The 15,137-nt window shown below is 41.9% G+C and overlaps 1 protein-coding gene across 7 annotated transcripts in view; it reads left to right on the top strand.

Annotated features, from left to right (window-relative positions):
• abcc5 (ATP binding cassette subfamily C member 5) overlaps window positions 1-15,137 on the top strand; it is a 103,849-nt gene that overhangs the window by 67,700 nt on the left and 21,012 nt on the right. For all 7 annotated transcript variants that reach the window (XM_033032140.1, XM_033032138.1, XM_033032141.1 and 4 more), the window contains 5 exons: window positions 1,157-1,256; window positions 8,871-9,055; window positions 9,448-9,594; window positions 11,883-12,012; window positions 12,175-12,328. In XM_033032140.1, the coding sequence (XP_032888031.1) occupies window positions 1,157-1,256; window positions 8,871-9,055; window positions 9,448-9,594; window positions 11,883-12,012; window positions 12,175-12,328 (716 nt within the window). The remainder of the gene's footprint in view (window positions 1-1,156; window positions 1,257-8,870; window positions 9,056-9,447; window positions 9,595-11,882; window positions 12,013-12,174; window positions 12,329-15,137) is intronic.

The raw sequence follows: 15,137 nt of genomic DNA, 5'->3' as shown, positions 1-15,137 counted from the left end.
GTAACACTGCTCTCTCTCCCCATCCCCCCACTCGTAACAAGGGCAGAGTCCCCCTAGTCCTCACCTTCCACCCCACCAGCCGTCACATACAACAAATAATCCTCCGTCATTTTCGCCACCTCCAACGTGACCCCACCACTCGCCACATCTTCCCATCTCCCCCCCTGTCTGCTTTCCGCAAAGACCGCTCCCTCCGTAACTCTCTGGTCAATTCTTCCCTTCCCACCCGTACCACCCCCTCCCAGGGCACTTTCCCTTGCAGCCGCAAAAAATGGTACACTTGTCGCTTTACCTCCTCCCTCGACTCCATTCAAGGACCCAAGCACTCGTTCCAGGTACGACAGAGGTTCACCTGCACCTCCTCCAACCTCATCTATTGCATCCGCCGCTCTAGATGTCAGCTTATATACATTGGTGAGACCAAGAGTAGGCTTGGTGATAGTTTCGCCGAACACCTCCGCTCGGTCCGCATTAACTAACCTGATCTCCCGTAGCTCAGCATGACCAGAAGCTCACATAAATATAGTGTCTTCAAAAACAGGTCAGAAGCTGGATATTATGGAGCAAATGATTTGCCTTTTGACATTAATAAGACACATCAGGATCTGGTTGAGTCCACTTGATTAGTGGCCATTCACTACCATATCATTAATTCCACTCTAACATATCATTACTTTATTAGCTATCATCTACAAAATGCACAACAGTCATTGGGGCACAGCAGTAGAGTTGCTGCCTTACAGCGCCAGAGACCTGGGTTTGATCCTGACTAGGGGTGCTGTCTGTGCAGAGTTGAAAGTTTGTACGTTCTCCCCGTGACTTGGGTGGGTTTTCTCCGGGTGCTCCGGTTTCCTCCCACACTCCAATGACGTACAGGTTTGTTAGTTAATTGGCTTCAGTAAAATCATATATTTCCCCAAGTGTGTATGTGAGTTACTGGGCATCAATTACTAGATTTCCACATTAAACTCCATGTGGGGTCATGCTGGAATATGCTATAATCTTCATAACTAATGACTTTGAACACTGATCATGTTGCAATGATAGTGAAACTAAATTGTAGGTAACTTGTTCTGATTTAATAGGAGGATTTAATAGCAGTGTGCCTGAAGAGAGCCTTAACTTGTTTCTCTTCTGAATTTTGGTTATTTTTCAGGCAAACAACAAAAAAACCGCCAATAGTTCCTTTAAGAAAGCCCAAGACAAAGGCCAGACTGGATCAGTAAAGAAGGAAAGAAACACAAATGAAGCCACAGGTACTTCGAAACGACAGCTATTTAATGTAATTAATGTAGAAGTACATCTCAGTCAATAGACAATAGGTGCAGGAGTAGGCCATTCGGCCCTTCAAGCCAGCACCGCCATTCAATATGATCATGGCTGATCATCCACAATCAGTATCCCGTTCCTGCCTTCCCGCCATATCCCCTGACTCCGCTATCTTTAAGAGCTCCATCTAACTCTTGAAAGCATACAGAGAATTGGCCTCCACTCCCTTCTGAGGCAGAGAATTCGACAGATTCACAACTCTCTGGGTGAAAACGTTTTTCCTCATATCATTTCTAAATGGCCTACCCCTAATTCTTAAACTGTGGCCCCTGGTTCTGGATTTCCCCAACACCGGGAACATATCTCCTGCCTCTAGTGTGTCCAATCCCTTAATAATCTTTTATGTTTAAATAATATATCCTGTCATCCTTCTAAATTCTAGAGTATACAAGCCCAGCCACTCCATTCTATCAACATATGACAGTCCCGCCATCCCGGGAATTAACCTTGTGAACCTACCTGCACCCCCTCAATCGCAACGGCCTCTGCAGTCCGTCTGTCGTTTTTTTATTTTTTGTCTCGTTTGAATGTAGTTTAAAGTGCTTTTTTTAAAAACTGGGTATGTGTGTGAGGGTGGGGGGGGGGTACTTTTAAAATCTTTCCCCTGCACGGAGAACCCGACCTTTTCTCTGTCGTGTCTCCGTTGTCGTTGGGGCCTAGCACCATGGAGCGGCCTCCAACCGGAACGACCTGGGGCTCCAGTCACGGAGCTGCGGACTTACCCACCATCGCGTAGCTGGCCGAGTTCGGAGCGGGAGGAGCTGTGGTGGCGAACTGCTGCGGCCCGACTCCGGAGATTCGAAGGCTCCAACCGCAGGTCTGGTGGACAGTAACACCAGGAGCCCGCGGGTCCCTGCAGGGAGACCGCTTTTTGGGGCTTCCGCAATGGCGACTTCTCCCGCCCGAGTTGCGGGGTTGAGAATGACCTGGAGCGGGGCCTTACATCACCCGGCACGGCTTTAAATGGCCGCGGGACTTGCTAGCTCCCGCCGGGGGCTCCAACATCAAGACCCGGAGCGTGGACTTGCATCACCCGGCACGGCTTTAATGGCCGCGGGACACATACCATCGCCCGCCGGGGGCTTTGACTCTGACATCGGGAGGAGAATGAGGAGTGCAGGGGAGAGATAAGACTTTGCCTTCCATCACAGTGAGGAGGAGATTCACTGTGATGGATGTTTGTGTGAATTGTGTTGTGTCTTGGTTCTTTTTCTTGTGTGTATGACTGCAGAAACCAAATTTTGTTTGAACCTCAATGAGGTTCAAATGACAACAAATAAATAGTAATTGTAATTGTAATGTAATTGTAATAGCAAGAATATCTTTCCTCAAATTTGGAGACCAAAGCTGCACACAGTACCCCAGGTGTGGTCTCACTAGGGCCCTGTACAACTGCAGAAGGACTTCTTTGCTTCAACGCCTTTTGTTATGAAGGCCAACATGCCATTAGCTTTCTTCACTGCTTGCTGTACCTGCATGCTTACTTTCATTGACTGATGAACAAGGACCCCCAAATCCCTTTTCCTAACCTGACACCATCCAGATAATAATCTGCCTTCCTGTTTTTGCCACCAAAGTGGATAAGCTCACATTTATTCACATTAAACTGTATCTGCCATGCATCTGCCCACTCACCCAACCTGTCCGAGTCACCCTGCATCCTCATAGCATCCACTTCACACTGCCACCCAGCTTTGTGTCATCTGCAATTTTTCTAATGTTACTTTTAATCCCTTCATCTAAATCATTGATGTATATTGTAAATAGCTGCGGTCCCAGCACCGAGCCTTGCGGTACCCCACTCGTCACTGCCTGCTATTCTGAAAGGGACCCGTTAATCCCTACTCTTTGTTTCCTGCCAATCAATCATATCAGTTGAAATTAGTTTTGTCCAGAGATGGAGCTGCAGAATGAAGATTTTGGAATGAACGATTACTGTTTTTAAAAGGTGTCAAAATTATCATCAGAGATCAATCAAAGTGGAGTTGGATTGTCCTCCTGTTGGGTCTTGAGATGATATGTCCTTCTTGGTGGACACTGTGCATGACAATTTAACATGGGGAGAGTGATGCATGGATGGCCAGCACAAAGTCCTTGGCAAAGACAGGCCCATGTCCAAGGGCATAGACTCCACAATGGATGGGAGTCTCACCTGCTTCAGCATTCTTAGTTGTTGTGATGCTTGGCCCACACATGTCAGGCACCTCCCCCTTGACCTGCCTGTCATGGCTGACCCTGCTAGGAACATAGCTGCAGATGGTTTAGCTCTGAGGATCTTAGGCACACGCTAGTCTCTCCACCACGACAAGGTGGCGACCCTAGGAGAATGTGTCAAAATATTTCTGGTTTCACAAAGTTAAGTCCTTTGGTGGTTAGTTACTATTGTATTGGTTGATTATATATTCGGTAACAAACATTTGCTCAAATATATTAAACAACCACTTTAGGTAGTAGATTTATCCTAATTTTTAAAACTGATTTATTTTAAAATAATTTATTACAGCAAATGGAAAGTGATCTGCTGAACATTCTTTCGGAGGTTTATGTGAAAAAAAGTGGTTGCAGCAGTAAATCATTGAAACAGTGAAGTCCAGATCATAGGTTAATATTACTTTGAAGACGAGGCATGAATTTCCATCTTGCTTTGGAATTTCAAAATAAATCAAGTTGAGTTGACTGTCATTTCTACAGTTCAGTGAGGTACAGATACAATGAAAATCTTGATTATAGCAGCATCACAGGTACATAGAAAACACACAGAAACATAAATCATACACAACTTACAGAAGTTGAAATGAGAAAGAAAACAAAGACCATGGTAATGCATGTGGTGGTCCACAGTGTTCAGTTGCCGAGGGAAGATTAGGGTTATGCCGCTCAGTTCAAGAAACTGATCATTGCAGAAAAATAGACACAAAGGTTGGAGTAACTCAGTGTGTCAGGCAGCACCTCTGGAGAATGTGGATAGGTGACGTTTCAGGTCAGGACCCTTCTTCAGATTGATAGTGATGGGGTGAGTGGGAAAGAAAGCTGGAAAAGAGGAGGGGCAGGACATAGCCTGACAAGTTATAGATGGATTCCAGTGAGGCGGGTTTGGATAGGTAGATGGTTGGACAAAGGCCAGAGATGATAAGACTGAAGGTCTGAAATTAGGATAAAAGAGCTGCGAATTGTGAAACCAGAGGAAGGAATGTAGGGAGAAAGGGAGGGGAGAACTTGGTGGGGTGGAGGTATTGGTATGTTAATCAAAATCAGAGAATTCAATGTTCATACCGTTGAGTTTCAAGCTACCCAAGTGCAATATGAAGTGCTTTTCCTCCAATTTGCATGTGACCTCACCCAATCAATGGAGGAAGCCAAGGACATAAAGGTCAGTAAGGGAATGAGATGAGTTAAAATGGTTAGCATTAGGAAGATCCAGTAGATCTTGGTGGACTCAGTGCAAGTTTTCAGCGAAATAGTGGTCAAGTCTACGTTTGGTCTCACCGTTGTAAAGGAGGGCACCAGGAACACCAGTTGCAGTAAATGAGGTTAGAAGAGGTGAACATGAACCTCTGCCTCACCTGAACGGACTGCTGGGGTCCCTGGATGGATGTGAGAGACTAGGTATAGGGACAGGTGTTGCATCTCCTGCGGTTGCAGGGGAAAGTACCTGGGGATGGGGTAGTTTGGGTGGAAAGGGAAGAGTGAACCAAAGAGTTGTATTGGGAGAGGTCTCTGCGGATGGCAGAAAGTGATGGGGAATGGAAAGATGTAACTGCTGGTGGGATCACCACATTGGTGGGGGCAGGAATGTATGAGGATGATATGTCGGATGCAAAAGCTGGTGATGTGAAAGATGAGGACCAGGGAAATTCTATCCTTGCTTCGTGGAGAGGGTGAGGGCGCGAGCAAGGAGTTAATCTGACACTTTGTCCTTTTTTGTTAACCAGCATTTGCAGTTCATTGTTTCTACACATTACAGGAAAGTAACTGTTCCTTAACATGCAAGAGTGATATTTCAGGCTTCTGTACCTCCCTGCCAAGAGTAGCAGTGAGAAGAGGCCATGGCTCAGACGATGGGAATCCTTGATGATAGATGCCATCGTCTTGAGGCAGCGCCTCGTAATTGCTTTTGATGATGAGGAGAGCTGTGCCTGTGATGAACTGGGCTGAGGGTACCAGTCTATGCACCTTCTTGTGTTCCTGTGCGTTGGAATGGCCATAGCAGACCATGATGCAAGTCGTCAGGATACTTTCTACATCTGTAGGAGATAGATCTTTGGTGACACACTGAATCTCTTTAAACTTTTGAGAAAGCGTTGTTGTGCCTTCTTTGTAATTACATCTCTGTGTTGGGCTCAGGACAGGTCCAAGAGATTAAGATAACTAGATGGTCAAATGCAACAGCCACCGATCCTGCTTGTAATTGGAATTAGCTGCTGGAGGTGCGATTTGATAAGATTGTAAGCTTTCATACCCTTCTTCTCCCACCCCCAAAACTTTTATAGGCATATTATGGATATCGTTAGAAATCCATCCACATAGCAGATGATTTTTTAAAATGTAGATGTGTATTCCAGTGCAATTCACAATCACCTTGCCATTGAGCCACAACTGTCTGGACTAGCTGCTTGGTGGGTAACTGGGGATACTATTGCTGTGATAACATTTTCGGATAGTGAGAAGGCAGCAGATTTGTATCCCGGCATGGAACATCAACAATCCTATTATTCCGATGGAAGACAAATGGTTGGGATGCCCTAATACCATCAGAGCTCATTCTAACAGTGGAAATCAGAGCTATGGTGATAACACTCGGAGATTGGATCTCAGAGGTCTTCACTTCTACTGCAGTACTCGTAGAATGACTAAGGTTCAGCATTTGACATATTATCCATGTGAGTTGCGCCATGATTGGATCTTTGGGTTCTGACGTGGAGCTGATGTGCATGACTGCAACAGACGCCACATGCTTTTGGATGTCTGATGTAGGCTTTCATGTTGGCCTGATGATGCTTTTTGATTTTGCTAGAAATCGACTTTCCATTCTAGCCTATCCTATTGTAATTTGATCGAGTCCCCTCTGTTGCATTTGATCGGCTGCACCCGCCTGGGCTCTGAAATATGACTGTCCTACTTCTTAACTTGCATTCGATGACACTTGATGTCCTATGCTCTACTATGTGATTTAGTAGTCTCTTCACTGGTTGCTGCTAGTGTCAAATTGAGTAATGAAATATTAACAACATTATGCCAATTTTACATTACTCAATTTGACACTAGCTTCTAGAGGCTAGTTATGGCACACATTAAATCCAAGCAGCCTTGATCCGTTGCAATTCATCTACCACCACAACAGGTCCAGGGCTGATGCCATCTCCCTGGCACTAAACTCATCCCTGGAACAACTGGATAAGAAGGACACATACGTCAGACTTCTATTCATGAACTACAGCTCTGCTATCAATACTATTATCCCAACCAAGCTCATCTCCAAACTCGTGGAGCTTGGCGTCAGCACCGCAACTGGATCCTCAACTTCCTGACCAACAGACCACAATCAGTGAGGAGAGGTGACAAATCATCCTCTACGATAATCCTCAACACTGGTGCCTGGCAAGTATGCGTTCTCAGCCCCTAACTTTACTCTTAATGCACTCTCATGACTGTGCAGCCAAATACCAATCCAACTCAATTTATAATTTCGCACAGTTGTGGGCCGGATATCAAATAATGTTGAGATGGAGTACAGGAAGACAATGAAGTACCTTGTAACCTGATGCCAAGCCAACAATCTCTCCTTCATTGTCAGCAAGACAAGGGAGATTGGGATTGACTTCAGGAAGTGAAGTAGTACACACATCCCATTATACATGGATTGTGCCGAAGTAGAAGTGGTCAAAAGCTTCAAGTTCTTCGGGATAAATATCACCAGCAATTTGTCCTCGACCAGCCACATCAGTTATGGCCAAGAATGCACACTAATACCTCTACTTCCTTATAAGGCTTAGGAAGTTTGGCATGTCCCCAACAACTCTCATCAATGTTTACAGATGTGCCATAGAAAGAATGTTATCGAGATGTATCACAGCATGGTTTGGGAAAAGCTCCATCCAAGATCACAAGACATTACAGAGTTGTTGACCTGGCCCAGATCATCACACAAATCAACCTCCCCTCCATTGACTCCAACTACATTTCACGCTGTCTTGGCAAGGCCACCAGCATAATCTAGGACAAGTCTAACCCCGGTTATTCCCACTTCTCCCCTCTCCCATCATGTATGAGTTACAGAAGTTTGAAAACGCATACCTCCAGATTTAGGGACAGTTTCTTCCCATCTGTAATCAGGCAAATGAACGGTCATTTCACCAGCTAGAGTGATGTCCTGACCTCCTATCTACCTCATTGGAGACCTTTAATCAGACTTTATAAGACTTTATCTTGCGCTAAATGTTGTATCCTTTATCTGTACACTGATTGTACTCTTGATTGTTATCATGTATAGTCTTTTTGACTGAATAGCATGCAAATAATGCTTTTCACTGTATGTCGGTACACGTGACAATAATAAACTAAACTAAAACTTACCTGGCTGGATATTGCGAATTATCGGGATGAGGTCAGGTATAATTTCTGATAAGTGAAAGGCATGGTGTGAGATATTGATAACTCAACATTTTGATTAATGAAGAGAGTAGGTCAGAGAATAGGTTTACATTATCTGAATCTTATAAATCCAAAGATGCAGGATTGAACTAAGTAACTGCCTATATTTAGATGCTAACGGTTACTTCTGCTTATTGTGCTGGAATGTAAAATGCAGTGCCGGTGAAGTTGTTTAAACACCCTGATCATTGCTGTGGAGGTTTCTGGTGGAAATGCCATTGGTACAAGCGTTTAAGATCTTCTTCCCCACAACTTTGTCCCAATGTTTATGTTAAGGCATTGCTTCTCACACCAATGAATTTCTACCCTCTTATCTTCGTTTCAATCATATTATTCTGTAAAATTTTAAAGCAGATTATGTGTTTTTCTCAAAATATGACACTTGGGTTCTCCCCAACAATTCTCTGCTTGTCAGATCCAGCATTATTTTGAATGTAAAACTTGTTAGCTGTAATCTTAGGAATCCAATAAAAAATATTGTTGCTGTTGTCATTTTTTAAACTTTGGTGGCTCATCATTCATTATTGACCTGGTGTCCTACATAAGGGTGTATTACATAAAGCTATTTTGTATGTAAGAATATGAAATATTGAAAGGTTACATTGGAATGCAACATATTTGATGGGCAATAATGTCACAAGGAAACAAAACACACAGCATTATAGATTGGGAAATGTTAAATATAATTTAAATAATGCTGGGCGTATTGGCCAGGTCAGACAGCAGCTATGGAGGGAGAAACAGTTAACATTTCAGGTCAGTGACCTTTCATCAGAATTACACAATCTCACCAAAAATATTGTGTTCTGTGAAGCTATTTTTCCCTGGCTGAGAATATGCTGGTACTATACTTGACAATGGATAATCTGTTTCTTTTATTCTGTCTCCAGATCAGCTTGGACAATCAGAGGAAAAAGGGAAAGGTTCTCTACCATGGTCTGTATATGGAGTCTACATCCAAGCAGCAGGAGGCCCACTGGCATTTTTCTTTATAATGATCCTTTTTATAATGAATGTAGGAAGTGTTGCCTTTAACAACTGGTGGCTTAGCTATTGGATCAAAGCAGGAAGTGGGGTAAGAACTGGAATTATCATAAAGCCAATATACTTCATTCTATAGCAAACTTTAAATTGATGACATTAATCATTATTTTAGTCATTTCAGCACCGTTGAAATAATAATAATAATAGCTGTTCTTAAAGTAACGAATTCTCTTGCTAGTCATCAAGTAGCAAACAGGCAGTTAAAGATCGATCGTGCAATCTACAAATTTGATGTGGTGTTATCCATCCATGATTAATTTGTCTGGAGGTCTCCTATTGCTTCAAAGTAAAACAAGATGGCTTTTTCATTAAATAGCACATTCAGCGTTGTTATTTTTCTATAAATTATAGAAATTATTATTCTAGCACCCTTCTTGTATTAGAAATATTTTCAAAAATGTTGACTCTTACTCTTTTTTGCAGAATATGTCTTTGATTAAAGAGAATACAACTTATGTGGTTCAGACTATGAAGGACAATCCACATATGCATTACTATGCAGGGATCTATGCAATTTCAATGGTAGCAATTCTGATCATCAAGGCAGTGCGTGGCATTGTATTTGTTAAGGTACGATAGTAATTTTACGATATTAAGGTGTAATTAAGTACTTTTAATACTTTTTCTGAAATCTTAGCATTAGGAATTCTTAGTTAGCTCTTCAAGATATACCTCAGATTTGTTTTGTGATAAATAGTGAATTTGCATTAAGACTGCTCTCATTTTTATTGACACACATGACTGCTGTATTCCCAGACAATAAATGAGATATTGCTCTTCAAGCTTGCCTTGGGCCTCGTAGTAACAGTGGAGGAGATCACAGGCAAAAAGATCAGTCGTAGTGAAATGGTGAATTAGATGGAAGGCAACCAGAAAATTAGAGTCACCCCTGTGGACCGAACACAGGTCCCACTGCGGCGGCCTAATTGGCGAGTTTAGGAGAGTTTGAAAAAGTGTCATGTTGAAGACCTCCATCGACTATGTGGAAGACTAGCTTCGACTAGCTTCAGGAAATTGGAAACCAAATAGTGGAGAGTGAAGACGACCTCCTTCGATCTCCTTCGACCTATCTTCGACTATGTTGAAGACTATCTACGACTACCTTTGATTACCTTCGACTACCCTCGATTACCTACGAATAACATGCCAACCTGCTACGACCTACCTCGACTAAACCTACGAGTAAAAAAATATATTGATTTTGTTTCCATGGCGATCTTTTTTTACTTGCGGGCATTTTTCAGCATGTTGAAAAATATGCCTCGACCTAGCTGAGGCCTCGAGTATGCGGGGGCTACTCTCGAGCATGAAGGAGTGTTACAAAAACCTCCTAGGACCTCGTGTCGACCATGCTGCGAGTATGTCGAGGGCAAACTCTTCTGAACTCGCGGATTAGGTCGCCGCAGTGGGACAGCCCCTTTAATCCGCAAAGTGTTCACCCAACCTCCATTTGGTTTCTCGACTAAAGAAACCGCACTATGAATATCGAATATACAGTGCCACATTGGAAGAAGAGCAAGTGAATTTCCTGCTTGCTCTAGAAAAACTGTTAGGTCCTAGATAGTGGAAAGGGAAGATGTGGAAAGATAGATGTTGCATTTCCTATGGTTGCAAGAGAAACTACTGTATGATGTGTAGACTTTGTGGCCTTCTAGACACGATACAAAATTCTCCAACTCAAGGTAACGCTCTCTTTTTGTCCATATCAGAACTGGGTTTTATTGCCTTTCGTCATTTTGGCCTAGTTCTTATTCTACCGAGTAACGTGGCCTGCTGGGCATGTTTCCACATTCTCACTATTTCCAGCAATTACAAAGACATAAAATCTTTAAGTGCCGGTAATCTTTAAAATCTTTAAGCTGCACGGTGGCTTTGCGATTGAGCTACTGCCTCACAGCACCAGAGGCCTAGGTTCGATTCTGACTACGGGTGCTTGTCTGTACGGTCTTTGTACGTTCTCCCAGTGACTTGTGTGGGTTTTCTCCAAGATCTTTGGTTTCCTCCCACACTCCAAAGACATACAGCCTTGTAAATTAACTGGCTTGGTATAAATCTAAAATTGTCCCTATTGTGTGTTGGGCAGTGTTAATGTGCGAGGATCGCTGGTCGGTGTGGACGCAGTGGGCCGAAGGGCCTGTATCTGCGCTGTATCTCTAAACTAAACTAATCTAAACTGCCTGCATTCACCCAATCAGTGATTTTGCCTTTGTTCTTGACCTTTCTTCCACCCCCTCTCTCCTACTGAAAACTAATGCCCGGGAGTGATGAGTGAATAAAATATTGTGCTATTTGGGACCTAGGCACCAAACCTTTGGATAAAAAGTTTGTAGAATTGAAGAATAGAGAACAGATGAAGTACATTGGAATTATCAAATCTAGAAGTTTCATGAGGATGGATAAGGGTTTGTTTCACTGTCAGTTGAACTGAGGCAGAGCAAAGTTAGGCAATTTATGGAGCTGGAATCAAGTGGTTTTGGATACGATACAGCCATGCAGCTGCAGCTGCAATGTGTCTTGGTGAGGTTAGGTGGAAGATTGCAATCTGGTTCTATTTTTGCCATTAAAGAATAGTATTGGTGGGAAGGAAATAGAATTTGACAGTCTCTCACTTTTGAGGCATATTCAATTCTGTGCAAGTAGATGTAATACTTAAATTTGTTTTGCTCAGAATTTGATTTGAAATAGATTTTTTCATTAACTTAAGAAAATATCTTGTGCATTGATTGATGTCTGTGATGAAAACGTGTACTGTGGCACAACAATCTTTTCCTAAAAAGCCGCGAAAAGATATATTATATTTGAAGTACGTGAAAATACAGATAATTATCGGCTTCATGGCTTCTATGTTTTTGTTGAAGGGAACACTCAAAGCTTCATCCAGTCTTCATGATGAGCTCTTTCGCAAAATCCTCAGGGGTCCCATGAAATTCTTTGACATTACTCCTGCTGGCCGAATACTCAATAGATTCTCAAAAGATATGGATGAAGGTAAAAATATGTTGATATTTTAGAAAGCTTGTTTGTAAATCTCATGTAGCTAAGCCATTGTCTTATAATACTGTCATGAAAACTAACATAGACTAGCATAAACCAGTTATAACTCAATTATGTTTCTCCACATCTGAAATGTTTTTTTCCTCATTTTTTTAGTGGATACACGGCTTCCTTTACAAGCAGAAATGCTTATTCAAAACATCATCCTGGTGTTCTGCTGCATTGGCGTCATTGGTTCGGTCTTCCCATGGTTTCTGGTTGCATTTGGTCCTCTTGTCATTCTTTTCATTATTCTCAACCAGGTGTCAAGGTAATAATAACTTTAAGTTTTTTATTAATGCACTTGATAATTGTTTCCTTCTGTTACCATCCCTTATGGTCAGAATAAAGCAGTGGGCAGATCTTCAGATTATTTCTCATCCACTTGCCATAAAGTGGAATTACTGCCAATGACAATTAGACTACACCAAAAGGTTTACTTGAGCTTTGCCTAAAGATTGAGTATGGGTAAGAATAAATGTTGCGTTTAATTAATTAATAATATATGCATTCAGCGTTAAAGATGACTGAACTTTATTACCTTCCCTCACAGTGGGAAACATTGATTCCGCTGTGTGGGGATGTTTATGTTAAACTCTATCGTGTATTATGTTCTTTTTATTCGCATGGCTGTATGCTAACTCAAATCTCACTGTACCAATTGGTGCATGTGACAATAAATGTAACATTAATTTGAAAGATACGTATGTTATTTATTCTTCCTTACTCCTGAAAATTTACAATACAGTAAAGATTTTATTTTTGAGTGTCAGAATTATGATGTTGATATCCATGATTGATTTAGTTAACGATAAAATGTCCTGTAAAGTGCAATCGTTCCATGTTATTATTCCTCTTTCCAAATTAAATGAAATTCTGATGGTCACTGTTCACATATGTTGCGTTCATAATTCAATATATTTTGTTCATGCCCTAAATTGCAAAATCAGTCGAGTGGAAGATAGTCAGGAATGTTCAGAGTGTTCTTCAGATTGTATTAAAAAGTGATCATGCTTTATGTTTAACCATATAACCATATAACCATATAACAATTACAGCACGGAAACAGGCCATCTCGACCCTTCTAGTCCGTGCCGAACACGTATTCTCCCCTAGTCCCATATACCTGCGCTCAGACCATAACCCTCCATTCCTTGCCCGTCCATATAACTATCCAATTTATTTTTAAATGATAAAAACGAACCTGCCTCCACCACCTTCACTGGAAGCTCATTCCACACAGCCACCACTCTCTGAGTAAAGAAGTTCCCCCTCATGTTACCCCTAAACTTCTGTCCCTTAATTCTCAAGTCATGTCCCCTTGTTTGAATCTTCCCTACTCTCAGTGGGAAAAGCTTATCCACGTCAACTCTGTCTATCCCTCTCATCATTTTAAAGACCTCTATCAAGTCCCCCCTTAACCTTCTGCGCTCCAAAGAATAAAGCCCTAACTTGTTCAACCTTTCTCTGTAACTTAGTTGCTGAAACCCAGGCAACATTCTAGTAAATCTCCTCTGTACTCTCTCTATTTTGTTGACATCCTTCCTATAATTAGGCGACCAAAATTGTACACCATACTCCAGAATTGGCCTCACCAATGCCTTCTACAATTTTAACATTACATCCCAACTTCTATACTCAATGCTCTGATTTATAAAGGCCAGCACACCAAAAGCTTTCTTTACCACCCTATCTACATGAGATTCCACTTTCATGGAACTGTGCACAGTTATTCCCAGATCCCTCTGTTCACCTGCATTCTTCAATTCCCTACCATTTACCATGTACGTCCTATTTTGATTTGTCCTGCCAAGATGTAGCACCTCACACTTATCAGCATTAAACTCCATCTGCCATCTTTCAGCCCACTCTTCCAACTGGCATAAATCTCTCTGTAGACTTTGAAAATCTACTTCATTATCCACAACCCCACCTATCTTAGTATCATCTGCATACTTACTAATCCAATTTACCACACCATCATCCAGATCATTGATGTACATGACAAACAACAGTGGACCCAGATCCCTGTGGCACCCCACTAGTCACTGGCCTCCAACCTGACAAACAACCATCCACCATTACTCTCTGGCATCTCCCATTCAGCCACTGTTGAATCCATCTTGCTACTCCACCATTAATACCCAACCATTGAACCTTCTTAACCAACCTTCCGTGAGGAACCTTGTCAAAGGCCTTACTGAAGTCCATATATACAACATCCACTGCTTTACCCTCATCAATTTCCCGAGTAACCTCTTCAAAAAATTCAAGAAGAAGATTAGTCAAACATGACCTTCCATGTTGACTGTTCCTAATCAGACCCTGTTTATCCAGATGCTTATATATATTATCTCTAAGTATCCTTTCCATTAATTTGCCCACCACTGACGTCAAACTAACAGGTCTATAATTGCTAGGTTTACTCTTAGACCCCTTTTTAAACAATGGAACAACATGCGCAGTACGCCAATCCTCCGGTACTATTCCCGTTTCTAATGACATTTGAAATATTTCTGTCATAGCCCCTGCTATTTCTACACTAACTTCCTTCAATGTCCTAGGGAATATCCTGTCCGGACCTGGTGACTTATCCACTTTTATATTTCTCAAAAGTGTCAGTACTTTGAATCTCTTCTTTGAATCTCATAGTTTCCATAGCTACACTACTTGTTTCCCTTACCTCACATAATTCAATATCCTTCTCCTTGGTGAATACCGAAGAAAAGAAATTGTTCAATATCTCCCCCATCTCTTTTGGCTCTGCAGATAGCTGTCCACTCTGACTCTCTAATGGACCAATTTTATCCCTCGTTATCCTTTTGCTATTAATATAGCTGTAGAAACCCTTTGGATTTACTTTCACCTTACTTGCCAAAGCAACCTCATATCTTCTTTTAGCTTTTCTAATTTATTTCTTAAGATTCTTTTTACATTCTTTATACTCCTCAAGCACCTCATTTACTCCATGCTGCCTATAATTATTGTAGATCTCTCTCTTTTTCCCGAAACAAGTGTCCAATTTCCCTTGAAAACCATGGCTCTTTCCAATTTTTACTATTTCCTTTCAACCGAACAGG

Source organism: Amblyraja radiata, chromosome 13 (assembly GCF_010909765.2).
Source record: "Amblyraja radiata isolate CabotCenter1 chromosome 13, sAmbRad1.1.pri, whole genome shotgun sequence".
Classification (NCBI taxonomy): Eukaryota; Metazoa; Chordata; class Chondrichthyes; order Rajiformes; family Rajidae; genus Amblyraja; species Amblyraja radiata.
The sequence above is the reverse complement of the archived record's forward strand: the minus strand, read 5'-3'. Positions and strand labels throughout refer to the sequence as shown.